The following is a 20,660-nucleotide window of genomic DNA, read 5'->3' as shown; positions in this document are numbered from 1 at the left end:
AGCGTATGACCTACCTCTCCCAAAAATCTGCTCCCACTGTTTTTGTAGAGGGGCAGAGCAGGAACAGAACATTTCCAATTAATATATTAACTGTATACCAGAATAAAACACACTCGGTTGATACATGTAATCTTTATTGACAACAGCAAGTTTATTACAGTGTCAACAGGCTTGTTAATTTGAGGTCATCTACAAAGCAGAGGCATGTATGAAAAACAACACAACTAATAAATACATATACAAACATAAGTGACGAAATAAAACTAAATTTGTAACAAAAATATAATTCAGTTCTCTTTATGTTATAAAAATAAGATTTCACTGTAAAAAAAATACACTGACTCAGAAATATATCCGCTCCAAGAAGAGCATCTGACATCAATCTTGGTTCCTATTAGACCCATACAGACATGTGCCCCACATATCAAACTTATGTTATCACTTCATTAAGGGCCTTATGCTAAGGAAGAGGTTATACAAACACATCACACTCACTGAGGCACGCACACATCACATTCCAGACAGACTTAGGAACAAAAACATCAGCTGTCACTCACATTTGACCAAAACAAGCCAATAATTAGTGGTATTGAGCAATCCAATCTTCTGCAGCTGATACACATAGGGACAACAGCTGCTCTGTTAGTCCTGTGATATTCTTTTGGAGACTTATGTATTTACAAGGCCATGGTTTGAAAAAAATAACAGAAAAACAAAAACACATTAAGCAACATTTAACTAAAAATAAAACTAGACCTCATCTTGTAGTGGCACAACTATTGAGTGAATTAGACCACAAAGCATCAGTATCCATCTACATGCCAGGGACATGTTTTGTCATGCATACAAGTGCTTATTTCAAGACATTTAAAATGTTTGTCTCAGACGTTCTCACTTTAAAAATGTCTAAATACCTATTAGATAGGAAAGGTACAGTACACACAGGAAACAGCACACCACAGTCCAAACAGTCAATTTCTAAAGGATAATCCACCCCCAGAATATATATATTTTTTATGAAACTCTGGTCAATTTGGTGAAAGCATGTGTTCTATCGGTAGGTCCAGTAAAACATTTCCTCATGATTTAACTTGGAAGTGGTCAGTCTGTGAAATCAGGAAATCGTGAAGGAACGCGTCATAGCTACATGGTTCTCATCACATTTCATAAAAGCTTTTAAAAACAATTACCTGCACTCCAGATCACCAAATCGGCCAATAGATAGTATGGGCATACTTGTCTAGAGCGCATCCATCCATTTATTTATATTATATATATATATTACGGGTGGGTCTAATCCTGAGTGCTGATTGGTTAAAACCACATTCCAGCCGGTGTCTATTCCGCAAATTACCACTGGCTAAATCTATGACGTTAAAATGCCTATTTACTCTGTTCCATCTCACTGCGCAATCCACTGTCTCATCAACCCAGCCAGGAAATGTATGAACTTGATCTCCACTATAAAAAGCATCTAGACATTATCTCACATTTCTTTTATACTAACATTTAGTTTTCAACAGCGGAGATTTGCATAAACCTTGCTGTCTGTATCTCCGACATTTGCAACATTGTTTCAATAATTCCCTCATAGCCAGTGTCTCGGGCCTAACAACACCCGTGTCAATATATCCTCCAAAGACCGGCTTCTCGGGCAAATATCATCATGACAAAGTACACATTTCACTTAGATATGCTCAATATAAAACACTCTACCAATTTATTCAACTCAGTTTTCTCCTTCAAGTACCATCTCGCAATGCGCACTGCGTGTCTGTGGGGAAACGTGGGAACGGATCATTGTTGCCATAGCAACGTATTCTGTACTCACTCTGGACCGAGAGGAACTGCAAACTGAACACAGTGAGATGTACTCCTAAATTTATAGTGCAGTTTGTTTAGGTGATTTTACAGCCAACTAGCTACTTTGCATGCTGATATTGACTTTGCTATTGTTGTGTGTAGCTACGTTTGCTAGCTAGCCAGCCCAGAAAGAGAGCATTGCATGTTTTGTAGTTGACTTGAGCTGCAAAAGATTCCACATCGATTTTCACATGGCTAAAAATGAAACATTTGTTCCAAAAAAATTATATATATATATATATATTGTTTTCATATATTAGTGTTATACACTGTTAATCAAAGGGATTTGTGGTTTGGGGTCGATTATCCCTTTAAGGCCATGGGACATGTAGGTAATACCTGCCACCTAGTGGCTCATATAGTAAACAACTAGCAGTATGCTCAGACATACGGGATGCATTACATAATACTATGGCAACCAAACGCAGTGTTATGGCTGACTACTTCATGCATTTTAGCATACAGTCACAAGCAAACACACTGACTTGTTGCCATGCTGGCAGAGCAGAAGTCAATGAGGGTTCTGGATGGGTTCTAGGTACCCAAAACCCATGTATCTTGGTGTAATACAACTGTGGACTGTGGATGTTTCACACACACCTTAGTTCTTATGTTTCAAAATGAGTTTATCATTGAATGAGCTTCTAGTTAAACATGGGTTCTAAATAATCAAGGTTTCTTGGTGAGGTTTTTCACTTTCTCACATCTTGGTTCCCTGTCTCTGAGAGTGGTGATCTTGGTGACCAGTATTCTGGTGCTCCTGCGGAACCGCGGCTGTGTGAAATAGAACAGTATAGGATCTAGAACGCTGTTCATGCTGGCGAACGGCCTGGTGCACTTGTAGATCACTGAGAACAGGTTCCGTGTCGCACACGGAGCACCCGGTAAGGTTCGTACCAACAGGTACATGGTCTTAGTAAGGTGGAACGGCAGGAAGCTCACAGCGAACACCGTCACCACGATGATTATCATCTTCACCGCCTTGTCCCGTTTCTCCATTGAGGCGGCCATGTTAACACCCTGATAGGACGGCGGGCGGCAGAGCAGGTGACCCATGCGACAGTAGCACGCCACCACGCCCATAAAAGGCAACAGGAAGCCCAGGCAGGTCAGAGCCATCCCATAGGGGTAGTAGTCAGCCGAGTGCTCCGGTCGACTCAGGTCGTAACAGACGGTGCGGTTGCGTTGTGTTCCTGTGGAGGCGTAGTGGAAAGTGGGGGCACAGAGGACGGCGACCACCAGCCACACTCCCCCGCAGACCACCCATGCCAGCCTGCGACCCCCCTGCTTGTGCCAGCCGGCCATAGGGTGGCAGATGCCCACGTAGCGCTGGAGGCTGATACAGGTCAGGAACAGGATACTGCCATGCAGGTTACTGTGGAAACAATAAATAACATCACTGATGTTATAATGATAGGGTTTTCTCTACAATACACTCAAAGCTCTCTCCGCAGAAAGGTAACATGCAGTGTATGACTCATTATTACTTGTAGAACTGTAAGTATGAGTTTTTCAAGTAATCTATAAAACTATGATATGAATATGTCAGTTAATGAGTAGCTATACTACCTGTAGAACTGAAAGCGGACCAGTTTGCAGGCCAGCTCTCCAAAGGGCCAGTAGTCATGACTAGCGTAGTTGTAGATGAGCAGAGGTAGTGACATCACATACAGGAAGTCAGCTGTGGCCAGGTTGAGCATGTAGACATTGCTCCGGGTCAGGTTGGGTCGTGACCTCCATATCTTCAGGATGACCACTCCGTTCAGAGGCAGACCAATCAGGAAGACCACACTATAGATGGCAGGAAGTAGGAAGCGCTTAAAATCCTCCTTATAGGTGCAGTCTGACCCTGTGACATTGTTGTCGCCCAAGGCGATGAGGTTGTCCTCCGAGTGGGGTTCTGTGTATGGTCCAGAGGAGGAACCTTCTGCTGTGAATGTTCCATTTAGGAACGGTTCCGTAGAGAACACTTCTAGAGAGGATATTGACATGGCAACAGCTTCACATTCTGAAACAGGGAAGAGAGGAGTGGGTTAATTGCATCAAAGTTGACAACCCTGCAGTGCTGCGCAATTAACCAACATTTCTTTTTTTGTGGTTGTTAAATAACTAATTGACTGACATCGGTTCAATTACTTGAATTCCTTTTTAGTTTTTTTGTGTGAGCCCAACTGCACCGTTTCTCTAAAAAGAAATCAAATAATTAACGAGAGAAATCAAGTCAAGAACTATGTGGAATGCAGGGCTGAAGAGAGTTGTAGTTTTCAACCTAGTTCAGTGCAGAAACGTGGTAATTAACTACAATGACCATAATTCATTGTGCCCGTTCTTTTAGGCGCAGACAGAGATAAATACACTTTTACGCTATGTTAGGTTAGATACACACAGACCCACTGGTGTCATGAACCCCAAAAATCTGAGGGGGCACAAAGTACATGAGGATTGCTAGGGGAGGTGCTCTGTAGGGGGGCTTGGACCCCTGTCTGTAAATTGGAGAATTTAGGATTTTTCAAACACCTGAAACACCTTTTTCCTGCAATCTAGAGCCATAAGCATTATGCTTAATTCTATGTCAAAATTATATTTATTTTTCTGCTGACTGATGGTTCTTTTTTAAAAGAAACTAAATATGCTTTCTGCATCTCTGATGGGGAAAAAGGAGTGGCTAATAAATCTGACTGCACAGCTGACTGGCTGACTTATTGCAAATTGAGGAATAAAATGTGACTAAACGCAACAAAAGAGGAAGAAACTGTATTATGAAGCCAAGATCAATGATAAAGAAATCAAAAATGAAATCAGATGGCTTATTCATCACAAAACCATTTGATGTTGCCAATTACTTTAATGATTACTTCATTGGCAAAGTGGGCAAACTTAGGCAGGAAATGACAACAAAGAACAGTAAGCCATGGTATTAAGGTATAAAAAAAAACAAATAATGAAAGAAAAGCATTGCAAGTTTGAATTTTGTAAAGTTAGTGTGGGAGAGGTGGAAAAAGTATTTCGATCAATAATGACAAACCTGGCATTGACAACATAGATGGAAAGCTACTGAGGATGGTAGCTGAGTCTATAGCCACTCCTATCTGTCATCTCTTTAATCTTAGCCTAGAGGAAAGTCTTTGTCCTCAGGCCTGGAGGGAAGCCAAAGTCATTCCACTACCAATGCGTGGTAAAGCGGTCTTTACTGGTTCTAACAGCAGACCTATCAGCTTGCTGCCAGCTCTTAGCGAACCGTTGGGAAAAATGGTGTTTGACCAAATACAATGCTACTTCTCTGTAAACAAATTAACAGCAGACTTTCAGCATGCTTATAGAGAAGGGCACATCACTGCACTGACACAATTGACTGAGGATTGGTTGAAAGAAATTGATAAGAAGAAGATTGTGGGAACTGTACTGTTAGATTTCAGTGCAGCCGTTGATATTATTGATCATAACCTGTTGTTGAGAGAACTTGTGTTATGGCTTTTGGTACAAATCATTCCCTAAGTTGTAGACTTAGGCTGAATCTGATAATGAATGGTGTGGCAGTTGAACAAATTGAAGAGACTAAATTACTTAGTGTTAATTTAGATTGTAAACTGTCATGGTCGAAACTTATAGATTCAATGGTTGTAAAGATGGGGAGAGGTCTGTCCGTAATAAAGAGATGCTCTGCTTTTTTGACACCACACTCCAAAGTCCTGCAGGATCTAGTTGTCACGTTCCTGACCTGTTTTCTGTTAGTTTTGTATGTGTTAGTTGGTCAGGACGTGAGTTTGGGTGGGCAGTCTATGTTTTCTGTTTCTATGTTGGTTAATGGGTACCTAATATGGTTCTCAATTAGAGGCAGGTGGTTTTCATCTCCTCTGATTGAGAACCATATTAAGGTAGGTGGTGTCACATTGTTGGTCGTGGGTGGTTGTCTCCTGTGTCAGTGTCTGTATGTTACGCCACACGGGACTGTTTTCGGTTTTGTTTGTTCGTTTTATGTAGGCAGTTTTCCTGTTATTGCGTTCTTCGTGTTTCATGTAAGTTCGTCGTCCAGGGGCCTGTTGCACAAAAGTAGAATTAAGACATCCGGGATAAATGACTCAGCTGAGCTCAATGAAGCCAAAACATGTGCGTCCAGGCTTAATTGGTTGCACAAAGACCAAGCCAGGATGAGCAGACACGGATTCATTAAGCCAGGTGAAACCAATCCTGGATAGGTGCGCGCTCACGGCTCACTCAAATAGACCCCGCCACAGATCACAGATTAACTGATTTACCATGGCAACTAGAGCCGCGTACTTTTCCCCGTCGGAAGCACAAATCCTCATGGAGGCATACGAGGAGGTAAAATATATAATTAAGAAGAAAGGCAACACCGCCACAGTGATAAAGCAAAGAGAAAAAGCGTGGCAAAGTATTGCAGACCGCCTGAATGCGTAAGTAGTGCACAATTACACACTCACCGCTCCGCTGAAACATCACAATTACAATTCAAATATTTAATTCACATCTCCAAAAATGCAGTTGTACTGTAATTATGAAACGGTTAAATTTTTAATTGAAATGCACTGCAGATATGAGTGAAATTGTGTAAAGTAACTCCATCACACTGTATAAAGCCATGATAAATTTTTTGATATTTTTACTGAAAACAAGACAAAAATACCAAGTAATTTTTTGCAGTGTGACTCCATTAAATGTGTGTGTGTGTGTGTGTGTGTGTGTAGATTAAACATGAACGGGCCAAAACGGACATGGCAGCAGGTCAAAATCAAATACAAGAACATTCTGCAGAATGGTATGGTCCCTGACTAATATTTAACAAAGCACAAGCATATATTGTACCCAGAAGGTGCCTGCTCACACATTGTCTGTACTGTTTTAGCAGTGAAAAAGAATACCCACAGACAAGGCACGGGTGGTGGGTCACCAAAGGCTGACCTTACCCCAGCAGAGGACATGGCCGTGGAGCTAAATAAAGGCAGGCCCGTCTTAGAGGGGATCCCTGGGGGGAAAGAGACGAGCATAGGTTCCTCCCAAGATGCCACCCGCTTCATTCAAGGTATGTCCTTCCATCTCTACATGGGATACAACCACATTCATATTGAATCAATTTGGACTGTCTGACTTTGGTTTACCTATTGCCTTGCAGTGTCTGGCAGCACTGTGTTCCTGTAAGAGCCACCAGCACAAGCACCAGACGATGCTGATCCAGTGAGTACTCCATCAAAGGCATACTGTAGGCCTGGCATGTCTTGTCTACTAGCTTCAATATGAATCCGATTAAATGTGATAGGGTGAAGGCCCCAGTGCAGCAGCAACAGCACATGATGGAGACGATGATGAGGAGGAGACCATCTCTCTGGATTCCAGAAGGCATGAGGTATCATGTTAAGACTGTGAAAGTACTATTTACTCTACAATGGTGAGGAGTCCTCATCAAAATCAAAAAATCTAATTTCTTTTACAGGACCCAGATGCTATACAGTGGGAAAACCAGCCTGGCAACATAGTGCGTATTAATAAAAGGACACCACATCCTGCCAAATTCCAGCTGCGCTAATTGTATTGTGTTCACAGAGCTCACAAGCTATCAGAAAGTTGTATGGCAACCACCTCCGGCGCCAAATAGAACTGGCAGACATAGACATTCAGTACAAGAAGAAAAAGATGGAAAATCTTGCACTGGAGTCCGAAATAAAAAAGAGGACAATTAGGAAACTGGACCTTGAAATAAAAAAACTTGAGAGGGAGGTGAGATATGCCTTCAATGTACACTGTATGCTAACTGTAACACAAATGTATTAATCATTATTTTTCTTTCCTCCCCCAGCTCCAAGAAGATGACACAGCTCAAAATAAAAATTAGGTATATTCTCGTAAAGTCAAGTGAGCCATGACATATGAGCTCTTATTGTGAGCACACAGGACGATGGCATCTTTCTAAGGTTTTTTTTATTTTCCCAGCAATCAGTACAACCAAGTCATCGTTATAAGGCATCGCCCTCTTTTGCCCACCCCCCCAGCACCAGGTGTGGCCACTAGCCTATATGAAGGCCCAAAATTGTGTGTTCCTTTCTGCTCTGACAATGGCATGCCCATTCGTGTGAGATGTGGTGGATGAAGAAGCACTTGTGCTGAGGAGAGCCTTCAGGCGAGAAAGGGTCTTCAGGGACCGGTTGGACCCACTGGCCTTCCCTGATGACCATCTATATGAAAGATACAGGTTTTCTGCAGATGGCATCAGGTATCTATGCAGACTACTGGGTCCCAGGATTAAGCACCGCACTGCACGGAGCCATGCACTGAGTGTGGAGCAAATGGTTTGTGTGGCCTTGCGCTTTTTTGCTAGTGGAGCCTTCCTGTACTCAGTGGGGGATGCAGAACAGCTGAACAAGGCCACAATTTGCCGCACAATAAGGAGTGTGTGTCTGGCTATCAAAGCATTAGCAGATGTCTTCATCTCCTTCCCTGGCCACAGAAGACTCTGTGACATCAAAGAGGAGTTCTATAGGATTGCAGGTAAGAGGATCTACAAATTACAGGACAACTGTTAACACATAGTAGGATACTCATTACTTTGTGTGACAGGTTTCCCCAATGTCATTGGTGCAGTGGACTGCACACACATAAGGATAAAAGCCCCCTCAGGTGCCCATGAGGCTGATTTTGTGAATAGGAAATCCTTTCACAGCATTAATGTTCAGGTGAACATAACTTTTTGATATTGTCCATTGACGAACACTCTGCATTGCCAGTGATGTGCATTGATTGGTGTAATATTCCTCATCTTATGATTTCAGATGGTCTGCAATGCTGACTGTGTGATCAGCAATGTTGTGGCAAAATGGCCTGGCTCAGTCCATGACTCCAGAATCTTTCGGGCCTCTGAAATCTATCAGTGCCTATCACAAGGTAAGCCACACAACCCCTATTTATAACCATCATGGCTGTGTCAAGAATATCACTGTGTTTATGAGGTAGTAATGATGAGATTTTGTGTTGACAGGTGAATTCTCTGGTGTGTTGCTGGGAGACAGGGGGTATGGCTGCCAGCCTTTTCTCCTGACACCTTTCACAGACCCCCAGGAAGCACAGCAGGCCTACAACCATGCCCATGCCAGGACCAGGGCCAGAGTTGAAATGACCTTTGGCCTCCTGAAGGCACGCTTTCACTGCCTTCACAAATTAAGGGTCAGCCCTGTTAGGGCATGTGATATTACTGTGGCTTGTGCTGTCCTCCACAATGTGGCCTGCCTGAGGAAGGAGAGGGCCCCCAGAGTGCCACCAGCCATGGACTGGGACAATCCGGCAATCTTCCCTGATGACGACAGTGGTCGGCTGCTGAGGGACCAATATGTGTTGAATTATTTTAGTTAGTATGTGTGCTTTCAATTTTGGTTAAATATGTCCTGCGGTGGCAGAGGAATTTGGGTTTTTTTGGGTTTGTTTTTTGACGAATTTGGCCTCTTATGATGTTTGTGCGGTATACTGTGTGTAATACAAGGCTGCAGGGAGGCTACTGCATCCATTCATTTGTCTGTTCAGTTGATGTGTATGGATTTGTCCTGCATTTATTTTAGTGTGCAGACATGCAGGGTGTGTTATATACAGACCTTTGAATGTGTATGTATCATTTTGTATAATATGCTTAGATTCTGTGCTTTCCATCTTGTAGAGTCACTGTGACTTCAGTTTCGAAAGGAGCTGATGGTTTACCTGCTTTGTTTTGTCCTTATTCAATAAAGGAACATAATGTTACACATTGTGTTTTTATATTCATATGGAATGTGTATTTGTTTATATGACAGAGTACTAGGGCCACACTGAAGAAAAAGGATAAAGTCATAAATTTATGAGGCTGGTTCTTTCTGCAGAAAAGCTACATATTGTTTTTACAGTTTTGATACTTATGACAATGTGATACTTAATATTCTGGCACATCAGCATGTCTTTGTTTATGAAACCATACTGAAGTACAATTTCACGAAATGCCCCACATCTGTCATTTTAACAACTGTCCTCCTTTAAAACAACTGGTTACAATATTATGACTTGTGTTTTTTTCCCCTCTGTGGCCCTAATATTCTATCATTTTATATATAGCCTTATAGTCTATGGGAAACTGTAAATTATCTAATGATAGCAACATCATCTAAAAATCATTTTTTATCCAAAATCATTGAAATTAATGATCACAAACGTTTAAATAATAAGTGGGTCTAGTTATATGTGATAACAATGTATAGTGAGCAGTGAAATAACTATTGGTTTCCATTTGTGGTGACTGCTGACTGACATTAGGGATGAGATTAAATAGATCCTGGAATTTAGCCTGGTCTGGAGCAGGCTAGCTCCACAGAATAAATCTCCATGGTAATTTATACCATAACATATCCTCCTGCCCCCTATCCATCTTTAGTGCAACCGGATTACGGATCAATTGAGCCAGGATCACCAAGATATCCTGGCTTAATCCCTTATCCTAGTTTTGTGCAACAGGCCCCAGGTCTGTCTACATCGTTTATTTGTTTTGTTAATTATTCAAGTATAGTTCGTTGTTTTGTCGTGTTTAAATAAATTCATTATGTCCTATGAAAACGCTGCATTTTGGTTCAATCCCTGCTCCTCCTCTTCGGATGAAGAGGAGGAAAGCCGTTACACTAGTTTTGTCTAATCTTGATTATTGTCCGGTCGTGTGGTCCAGCGCTGCAAGGAAAGACCTAGTAAAGCTGCAGCTGGCCCAGAACACAGCGGCACGTCTTGCTCTTCATTGTAAACAGATGGCTGATGTAAATACTATGCATGCCAGTCTCTCTTGGCTCAGAGTTCATTAAGGAAAGACTGACTGCGTCACTTCTTGTTTTTATAAGAAACATTAATGAGCTGGAAAATCAAGTACAATGTTTAGCAGTGGGAATGCCTGTCTGTCTGCCCCCCACTACCCACTCTTGGATTGTACAGTTGTGGCCAAAAGTTTTGAGAATGACACAAATATTCATTTTCAAAGTCTGCTGCTTCAGTTTGTATGATGGCAATTTGCATATACTCCAGAATGTTATGAAGAGTAATCAGATGAATTGCAATTAATTGCAAATTAACTGAATCCCAAAAACATATCCACTGCATTTCAGCCCTGCCACAAAAGGACCAGCTGACATCATGTCAGTGATTCTCTCGTTAACACAGGTATGAGTGTTGACGAGGACAAGGCTGGAGATCACTCTGTCATGATGATTGAGTTCGAATAACAGACTGAAAGCTTCAAAAGGAGGGCGGTGCTTGGAATCATTGTTCTTCCTCTGTCAATCATGGTTACCTGCAAGGAAACACGTGCCGTCATCATTGCTTTGCACAAAAAGGGCTTCACAGTTAAGGATATTGCTTCAAGTAAGATTGCACCTAAATTAACCATTTATTGGATCGTCAAGAACTTCAAGGAGAGTGGTTGAATTGTTGTGAAGAAGGCTACAGGGCGCCTAAAGAAAGTCCAGCAAGCGCCAGGACCATCTCCTAAAGTTGATTCAGCTGCGGGATCGGGGCACCACCAGTACAGAGCTTGCTCAGGAATGGCAGCAGGCAGGTGTGAGTGCATCTGCACCCACAGTGAGGCGAAGAATTTTGGAGGATGGCCTGGTGTCAAGAAGTGCAGCAAAGAAGCCACTTCTCTCCAAGAAAAACATCAGGGACACACTGATATTCTGCAAAAGGTAAAGGGATTGGACTGCTGAGGACTGGGGTAGAGTCATTTTCTCTGATGAATCCCCTTTCCGATTGTTTGGGGCATCCGGAAAAAAAGCTTGTCCGGAGAAGACAAGGTCAGCGCTACCATCAGTCCTGTGTCATGCCAACAGTAAAGCATCCGAGACCATTCATGTGTGGGGTTGCTTCTCAGCCAAGGGAGTGGGCCCACTCACAATTTTGCCTAAGAACACAGCCATAAATAAAGAATGGTACCAACACAGCCTCCGAGAGCACCTCTGCCAACCATCCAGGAACAGTGTGATGACGAACAATGCCTTTTCCAGCATGATGGAGCACCTTGCCATAAGGCCATAAGGCAACTAAGTGGCCCGGGGAGCAAAACATCAATATTTTGGGTCCATGGCCAGGAAACTCCCCAGACCTTAATCCCATTGAGAACTTGTGGTCAATCCTCAAGAGGCAGGTGGACAAACAAAAACCCACAAAAGTCCAAGCATTGATTATGCAATAATGGGCTGCCATCAGTCAGGATGTGGCCCAGAAGTTAACTGACAGCATGCCAGGGTGGATTGCAGAGGTCTTGAAAGAGAAGGGTCAACACTGCAAATATTGACTCTTTGTATCAACTTCATGTAATTGTCAATAAAAGCCTTTGAAATGCTTGTAATTATACTTCAGTATTCCATTGTAACATCTGACAAAAATATCAAAAGACACTGAAGCAGAAAACTTTGTGAAAATTTATATTTGTGTCATTCTCAAAACTTTTGGCCACGACTTTATGTCTGTGGTTTCAAGATCTCGCTCTTAACCTGGCCCCTTCACCATCAACATCAATGTCTTATCCTAGCCCCTTCACCATCAACATCAATGTCTTATCCTAGCCCCTTCACCATCAACATCAATGTCTTATCCTAGTCCCTTCACCATCAACATCAATCTCTTATCCTAGCCCCTTCACCATCAACATCAATCTCTTATCCTAGTCCCTTCACCATCAACATCAATCTCTTATCCTAGTTCCTTCACCATCAACATCAATCTCTTATCCTAGTCCCTTCACCATCAACATCAATCTCTTATCCTAGCCCCTTCACCATCAACATCAATGTCTTATCCTAGCCCCTTCACCATCAACATCAATCTCTTATCCTAGTCCCTTCACCATCAACATCAATCTCTTATCCTAGTTCCTTCACCATCAACATCAATCTCTTATCCTAGTCCCTTCACCATCAACATCAATGTCTTATCCTAGCCCCTTCACCATCAACATCAATGTCTTATCCTAGCCCCTTCACCATCAACATCAATCTCTTATCCTAGTCCCTTCACTATCAACATCAATGTCTTATCCTAGTCCCTTCACTATCAACATCAATGTCTTATCCTAGTCCCTTCACCATCAACATCAATCTCTTATCCTAGTCCCTTCACCATCAACATCAATCTCTTATCCTAGTCCCTTCACCATCTCTCTCTTATCCTAGTCCCTTCACGTCAATGTCTTAAACTAGCCCCTTCACCAGCAACATCAATTTATTTTCCTATGCCCTTCACCATCAACATCATTATCACCCACATCTCTCTCAGTCCAAACCACAAGTGGGCAAGTGTTAGATTTTCTTTGGAAGTCAGCTCTAGCAATCTCAGACAAACATACTAGGCTTCTATTGTCTGAACAGTGACGCATGGTTTCACAACATGTCATACCAGGAATGACAAGTGAGGGGGATGGAAAGGGAGTGCCAATATTCCACATCACAGTGTGTGTGTGTGAGAGTTGGCTGAAGTACCGGTTTCCTGGCAGCTGATTTAACCCCCCCCCCCCCACCCCCATCTCTCGCATGCTGTGAATGTGTGCGATGGCTGAAGTACTCCCTCTCTGTGAATGTGTGCGATGGCTGAAGTACTCCCTCTCTGTGAATGTGTGCGATGGCTGAAGTACTCCCTCTCTGTGAATGTGTGCGATGGCTGAAGTACTCCCTCTCTGTGAATGTGTGCGATGGCTGAAGTACTCCCTCTCTGTGAATGTGTGCGATGGCTGAAGTACTCCCTCTCTGTGAATGTGTGCGATGGCTGAAGTACTCCCTCTCTGTGAATGTGTGCGATGGCTGAAGTACTCCCTCTCTGTGAATGTGTGCGATGGCTGAAGTACTCCCTCTCTGTGAATGTGTGTGCGATGGCTGAAGTACTCCCTCTCTGTGAATGTGTGTGCGATGGCTGAAGTACTCCCTCTCTGTGAATGTGTGTGCGATGGCTGAAGTACTCCCTCTCTGTGAATGTGTGTGCGATGGCTGAAGTACTCCCTCTCTGTGAATGTGTGTGCGATGGCTGAAGTACTCCCTCTCTGTGAATGTGTGTGCGATGGCTGAAGTACTCCCTCTCTGTGAATGTGTGTGCGATGGCTGAAGTACTCCCTCTCTGTGAATGTGTGTGCGATGGCTGAAGTACTCCCTCTCTGTGAATGTGTGTGCGATGGCTGAAGTACTCCCTCTCTGTGAATGTGTGTGCGATGGCTGAAGTACTCCCTCTCTGTGAATGTGTGTGTATGTCATCACTACCCCCCTGAAGTGCTGCCATGGCCCTTTGGGGAAAAGGTTTGCCCAACGCCTCTCATTTCATTGGAAACATCTCTGAAGAGTGCGTGCATTTCCAAAGAAAAGCTCCAGATTGCCACCTAATGTGGTGCTGTGTCTAATCCAGAGAATTTTCAGGAAGCATAGACAGGTGCAAACTCACACACTGCAGAAGCTGTCAGCCACACACACTTATTTATGAACTGCATGAGCAGGTGACCAAAAACCAGACACATCAGATATATCAACAAGATAACGTTAAGCCTCATCTTCCATTTGCTCTTTCTCATGCACAGTGATTACACACACACTATAATGAAATTCTCTGATTAAATCCCTGACCATGCGAGGAAGGCATCTTTTCCTCAGCCTAATCAATGACTAATGCTGCAGTCTCCTCTTCAGTCTGTGATTTTACTGGATGGATGAGAGGGGGCGGTCACCCTGTCTAAAGCTCTGACGCACACACACACACACACACACACACACACACACAATAAAGCCAAGGCCATATCTGATTTAATACATTTACATCATCAATCAATCTGGAGACAGACGTTGTAACCCTAGAAACAAACACCATCAATCAATCTCAGGACAGATGAGGTACAACTCTAAAATAGACAGAAGGGCAAAAGTGGAAGTTGCCAGGGTTTATTTTTAACCCAAACCTGACCCTCACCTAGCCCAGCGGGGACACCAACACTTCACGATAACAAGTTGTGTCCACATTTCTGTGTGCTAACTGTGGGTCAATATTAATACAAACAATACCTACCATTAGGGATTAGTGTCACCAGAGCTGGCTTCCCCCCTGGGATGACACAGTTAGGGAACCGCTAGAAGAACATGGAGTGACTGGAAAGAGGCTAAAAATCAGATCTGATGCACAGAAGCAGCAGTCTGCTCTGCTAAGTGTCCCGACGCGGGTCTGCTCTGCTAAGTGTCCCGACGTGGGTCTGCTCTGCTAAGTGTCCCGACGTGGGTCTGCTCTGCTAAGTGTCCCGACGTGGGTCTGCTCTGCTAAGTGTCCCGACGTGGGTCTGCTCTGCTAAGCGTCCCGACGCGGGTCTGCTCTGCTAAGCGTCCCGACGCGGGTCTGCTCTGCTAAGCGTCCCGACGCGGGTCTGCTCTGCTAAGCGTCCCGACGCGGGTCTGCTCTGCTAAGCGTCCCGACGCGGGTCTGCTCTGCTAAGCGTCCCGACGCGGGTCTGCTCTGCTAAGCGTCCCGACGCGGGTCTGCTCTGCTAAGCGTCCCGACGCGGGTCTGCTCTGCTAAGCGTCCCGACGCGGGTCTGCTCTGCTAAGCGTCCCGACGCGGGTCTGCTCTGCTAAGCGTCCCGACGCGGGTCTGCTCTGCTAAGCGTCCCGACGCGGGTCTGCTCTGCTAAGCGTCCCGACGCGGGTCTGCTCTGCTAAGCGTCCCGACGCGGGTCTGCTCTGCTAAGCGTCCCGACGCGGGTCTGCTCTGCTAAGTGTCCCGACGCGGGTCTGCTCTGCTATGTGTCCCGACGCGGGTCTGCTCTGCTAAGTGTCCCGACGTGGGTCTGCTCTGCTAAGTGTCCCGACGCGGGTCTGCTCTGCTAAGTGTCCCGACGCGGGTCTGCTCTGCTAAGTGTCCCGACGCGGGTCTGCTCTGCTAAGTGTCCCGACGCGGGTCTGCTCTGCTAAGTGTCCCGACGCGGGTCTGCTCTGCTAAGTGTCCCGACGTGGGTCTGCTCTGCTAAGTGTCCTGACGTGGGTCTGCTCTGCTAAGTGTCCTGACGTGGGTCTGCTCTGCTAAGTGTCCCGACGCGGGTCTGCTCTGCTAAGTGTCCTGACGTGGGTCTGCTCTGCTAAGTGTCCTGACGTGGGTCTGCTCTGCTAAGTGTCCTGACGTGGGTCTGCTCTGCTAAGTGTCCTGACGTGGGTCTGCTCTGCTAAGTGCAACATCAAGCTATCTATCTGATGTCATAGTGAGTAGAACAGCTTATTCAGCATGTAGCTCAATATCAATTCTACAAACTACTTATTCGTTATGTACTGTAGCTCAATACCAATTCTACAAACTACTTATTCGTTATGTACTGTAGCTCAATACCAATTCTACAAACTACTTATTCGTTATGTACTGTAGCTCAATACCAATTCTACAAACTACTTATTCGTTATGTACTGTAGCTCAATACCAATTCTACAAACTACTTATTCGTTATGTACTGTAGCTCAATACCAATTCTTCAAACTACTTATTCGTTATGTACTGTAGCTCAATACCAATTCTACAAACTACTTATTTTTAGTCTCCAAACACCTACAGTCTTACAGCTCCTGACTTTCAGTTACACCCAAAAGGAGATCCTACAGGGGTGTTTAGGCACTTATGCTCTGAAGAGCCCTCTAGTGCATCGTCAGAAGTTGTCATGGTTTCGCAAGGCGAAGAGGAAGTGAAAGTGCAGCTGGTGAAAGGACCGTTATTAAAACTACAGAGACATGCAGGACAGTTAACTCTGACCAATAAAGGAAAGGGAAAGGGGGATACCTAGTCAGTTGTACAACTGAATGCCTTCAACTGAAATGTGTCTTCTGCATTCAACCCAACCCCTCTGAATCAGAGAGGTGAGGGGGGGCTGCCTTAAATCGACATCCACGTCTTCAGCGCCCAGGGAACAGTGGGTTAACTCCCCGGGGGACAGTGGGTTAACTCCCCGGGGGACAGTGGGTTAACTGCCCGGGGGACAGTGGGTTAACTGCCCGGGGGACAGTGGGTTAACTGCCCGGGGGACAGTGGGTTAACTGCCCGGGGGACAGTGGGTTAACTGCCCGGGGGACAGTGGGTTAACTGCCCGGGGGACAGTGGGTTAACTGCCCGGGGGACAGTGGGTTAACTGCCCGGGGGACAGTGGGTTAACTGCCCGGGGGACAGTGGGTTAACTGCCCGGGGGACAGTGGGTTAATTGCCCGGGGGACAGTGGGTTAATTGCCCGGGGGACAGTGGGTTAACTGCCTTGTTCAGGAAACCATATTAATGGATGGTATTGTTATTTCTCACCAGGTCTCAAAGCACTTTAATATGTAGGTGAGGAACTCCCCAAATCCACCATCTGTAGCAATGACACCAACCTGTATAGTCCGTCCATCCCTGAATGAACGTTACCCCCCATCAGACCAGGAGAGAGGCAGTTAACATAGAATACACACTGCTTCTTAACCTCCCTCCATCCTCTATGTCAACTATGTCTGTGCCAGTGGAGACAGAGAAAGCACCCGCAGGACCCTGACTAATGTCCGGTGTGGTCCGACCCAACAGGACTGTTACTGGAAACACAGCTGTGGTCACTATACACGTATTATGTTTTCCATCACAAAAGATGCACACACAGGTGTACACAGACAGACACACACACTATTCTGCTGCTAGGTGTTAAAGAGAACACTTTCATAGCACCAGCTGTATAGCATTCATCAGCCAATGTGTTTTAATTAATAATTAGCAGTGTTTCCCCTAGGAATTTATTCAGCAGCGGAGGAAGAGTTTAGCAGGAGTCCACAATAAAATGTCACTGTTAAATGCATAAAAGGGGAAATGGGAAACAATGAGTAGCCTAAACACGTCTGGGACAGAAGGTAGAGCTATGGAAAGCTGTACAACGGAGTGGGTACTGTACACCATACGCACAACATAGTCCTTGCTGTTTCTAATCCAATATTATTGAATCTCAAACAAAGTGTGTGTACTTGAGGAAAGAGTAAGTCAACGGTAGGCTTCATCAACGGTTGGCTTCATCAACGGTTGGCTTCATCAACGGTTGGCTTCATCAACGGTTGGCTTCATCAACGGTTGGCTTTATCAACGTGCTGCTCTAAAGTGTACCACCAAAAGAGGATTTCCTGTTTTTACGAATTACAGTAATAGGACTACAAATTCCCAACCCTTCATCATGACACAGTGAAGGTTATTGAACAGCAATATTAGGACACCTCGTGTTGTTGACACGTGAAGACAGGTTTAAATAGCTATGTGGTTTAAAGGGGTAATCTGCAAGATCAAACAATAACATAGGAGTTACCACACGCCACTGGTTGGGTAAACAACAGAGGGATAGGACTGGAGAAACGTATCCACTCTCAAATTCACAGACAAAGTTACGGATGAAAGGACTGACCATCCACGAAACAAGATTCTAGTTTTAAAACGTGTTTTGAGGTTATACAGTATTGGTTTACATTACTTTATTTACAAACAATGGAGTGAAAACAAGTGTATATTTTGGGTTCTGATGAGGTACCACAATTTAACTAAGCTCATTAGGCATTTATCAATTATATTCTTCAAGAATGAATGGGTATATTTCATTATCATTTTTTAAAATTCGATCTCAAAGTTCCCCTTTAAGGTAATTAACTCATGCCTAAAAAAATTGTCTCGAAGATTTGATCATATTTAATTCGGAGAGCCATTGCCAAAATTATTTATATTATATGGAAAAATGTTTCAGGCTACTATGGTATAATGACTATACAATGTGCCAATTAGGTTATTTAAACTCGTCTGTATTTAAAGTGAAATTGTAACTCTTACCTCTGCAGCTGCGACAAAATATCGACTTTCTCTGTAGCTGTCAACAAGTGGGAGATCCAACCCTGCGAAGGTGCCTCAGTCTACCTCGTGTTTGACCAGGCAGTCGCCTAGTAGCCCAAACAAAGAAGTACTTTCATGAGAAAAAGAAGTTAGCCAATCAATGGAGAGCCTTCATAAAGTCCAACTGATTTTCACGTTTTTCGTAGCACAAGAGAGAATGATATTAATGGCATTTGGCGGTTTCGATTATGATGAGCCGCGCAGCACCAGTCTATAAGGCCCGTGACGTGAACTGGCAAAAGCACTGAGGGAGGGGCGCCGTCTCAGATCGAACAGTAGTCTGCGCCGCTCGGTCATGTCGTCAACAAGGCAGCATTGTGCATCGTCCAGAAACATACATGTTCCTTATTAAAATATATATGTTTGAATTTTCGAACTACTTTTCATTGGCAAGGCAGATAAAGAGTGTTTGTCAAAAGCAATCACTTTTGCATGTGGAAACAGAATCCAACTCATTACTCCGTGCTAATTACGTTACATGGGCCTTGAACAGGACACCGGGTAGTGGAGGGTATACGTCATATACCCTCTTATTTTTCAGTGGCCATTGCTTATACTCACTTCTTAATCCCCACCGATACGTATAAAAAAATAATTACCTTCACGTTTCTATGGTGGGAATTTTGTCTATAGGCTACTTTGAAGCAAGGTAAAACATGCCTGATAATATAAAGTAAAACGGTCAGGTTTCAAACAATTAAGGAACAGGACAAATATAGTGACGCTAATGATACCACTAACAGTCTTCTGGTAGATGGAAAGACTTTCCCAAAAACTTTCTCTATTAAATGTTAACTAGCTACAAAGTAGCCTGCGCTTACCTGTCAATATGATATCACGATTATTTGCATCAATCCAGTGGCCAATTATTTTGCATACTCCATCTCATGCGCTACAGAACCACCCCTAATCAAACAGTAGCGCCACGTGCCTGCGGCACACGTCAATTAAAGGGTAACCGTTCTCAAAAATCAACATTTTATTAGATTTTTTCCCCCCCAGACTTCAAAAGTGGTCTCCTGGTGTGGTTTAAGCATTGCTATGGACATAGACCATATAATTGTTTTGTTTTGCTGTAAAAAAAAAAAAGTGTGACTTTGAGAACGAAAACCTGTAGAACATCTGAAACCGGTGAATTTCTGACTCCGTTTATCTGTTTTAATAGTTGGCCTACTATTAGCCTAATGCACAGTACAGCTTGGGTTGGCCTACTATTAGCCTAATGCACAGTACAGCTTGGGTTGGCCTACTATTAGCCTAATGCACAGTACAGCTTGGGTTGGCCTACTATTAGCCTAATGCACAGTACAGCTTGGGTTGGCCTACTATTAGCCTAATGCACAGTACAGCTTGGGTTGGCCTACTATTAGCCTAATGCACAGTACAGCTTGGGTTGGCCTACTATTAGCCTAATGCACAGTACAGCTTGGGTTGGCCTACTATTAGCCTAATGCACAGTACAGCTTGGGTTGGCCTACTATTAGCCTAATGCACAGTACAGCTTGGGTTGGCCTACTATTAGCCTAATGCACAGTACAGCTTGGGTTGGCCTACTATTAGCCTAATGCACAGTACAGCTTGGGTTGGCCTACTATTAGCCTAATGCACAGTACAGCTTGGGTTGGCCTACTATTAGCCTAATGCACAGTACAGCTTGGGTTGGCCTACTATTAGCCTAATGCACAGTACAGCTTGGGTTGGCCTACTATTAGCCTAATGCACAGTACAGCTTGGGTTGGCCTGACTGTGAAAGACCAATATGGGATTTATCATTTTGGGTAATTCAGAGAGGATGTCATATGCACAATAGGTTGACTGGTGAGCTTAATGTGGCTAATTTCACAGTGGTTTCAGAGTCCTGCAATAAGACCCATGACACCAATATTTGTGTAAACTCTACATAGTTGTGTTCT

General features: G+C 44.0%; 2 protein-coding genes across 8 annotated transcripts; one reads left to right on the top strand and one right to left on the bottom strand.

Annotated features, from left to right (window-relative positions):
* Nucleotides 1–113: 113 nt before the first annotated feature.
* Nucleotides 114–19,682, bottom strand: LOC139549498 (P2Y purinoceptor 3-like). Of its 3 annotated transcripts, XM_071360059.1 has the most exons (4): nucleotides 19,569–19,682; nucleotides 18,688–18,794; nucleotides 3,433–3,871; nucleotides 114–3,238 (listed from the first exon to the last, which is right to left on the bottom strand). In XM_071360059.1, exons 3-4 carry the CDS (start codon nucleotides 3,852–3,854, stop codon nucleotides 2,533–2,535), a joined length of 1,128 nt encoding a protein of 375 aa, XP_071216160.1. In that variant the 5' UTR covers nucleotides 3,855–3,871; nucleotides 18,688–18,794; nucleotides 19,569–19,682; the 3' UTR covers nucleotides 114–2,532. The 3 variants fall into 3 exon arrangements, with proteins under 3 accessions (XP_071216160.1, XP_071216161.1, XP_071216159.1); XM_071360060.1 differs by lacking the exon at nucleotides 18,688–18,794 and having other exon boundaries at nucleotides 19,569–19,666; XM_071360058.1 differs by lacking the exon at nucleotides 19,569–19,682 and having other exon boundaries at nucleotides 18,688–18,997.
* LOC139549499 (putative nuclease HARBI1) lies at nucleotides 5,451–9,624 on the top strand. Of its 5 annotated transcripts, none has more exons than XR_011669894.1 (9): nucleotides 5,451–6,640; nucleotides 6,728–6,904; nucleotides 6,995–7,056; nucleotides 7,139–7,225; nucleotides 7,313–7,354; nucleotides 7,423–7,596; nucleotides 7,676–7,711; nucleotides 7,810–8,757; nucleotides 8,852–9,624. XR_011669894.1 is itself a non-coding variant. In XM_071360065.1 (9 exons), exons 1-4 carry the CDS (start codon nucleotides 6,121–6,123, stop codon nucleotides 7,018–7,020), a joined length of 432 nt encoding a protein of 143 aa, XP_071216166.1. In that variant the 5' UTR covers nucleotides 5,451–6,120; the 3' UTR covers nucleotides 7,021–7,056; nucleotides 7,139–7,225; nucleotides 7,313–7,596; nucleotides 7,676–7,711; nucleotides 7,810–8,757; nucleotides 8,852–9,624. The 5 variants fall into 5 exon arrangements, 3 of the variants coding, with proteins under 3 accessions (XP_071216166.1, XP_071216165.1, XP_071216164.1); XM_071360065.1 differs by having other exon boundaries at nucleotides 5,451–6,278; nucleotides 6,570–6,640; nucleotides 7,313–7,596; XR_011669893.1 differs by having other exon boundaries at nucleotides 7,139–7,596; nucleotides 7,810–8,549; nucleotides 8,646–8,757.
* Nucleotides 19,683–20,660: the final 978 nt, after the last annotated feature.

The sequence above is a fragment of the Salvelinus alpinus genome, chromosome 22 (assembly GCF_045679555.1).
Source record: "Salvelinus alpinus chromosome 22, SLU_Salpinus.1, whole genome shotgun sequence".
Classification (NCBI taxonomy): Eukaryota; Metazoa; Chordata; class Actinopteri; order Salmoniformes; family Salmonidae; genus Salvelinus; species Salvelinus alpinus.
Note: the sequence above shows the minus strand (reverse complement) of the source record. Positions and strands in the feature narration are given on the sequence as shown.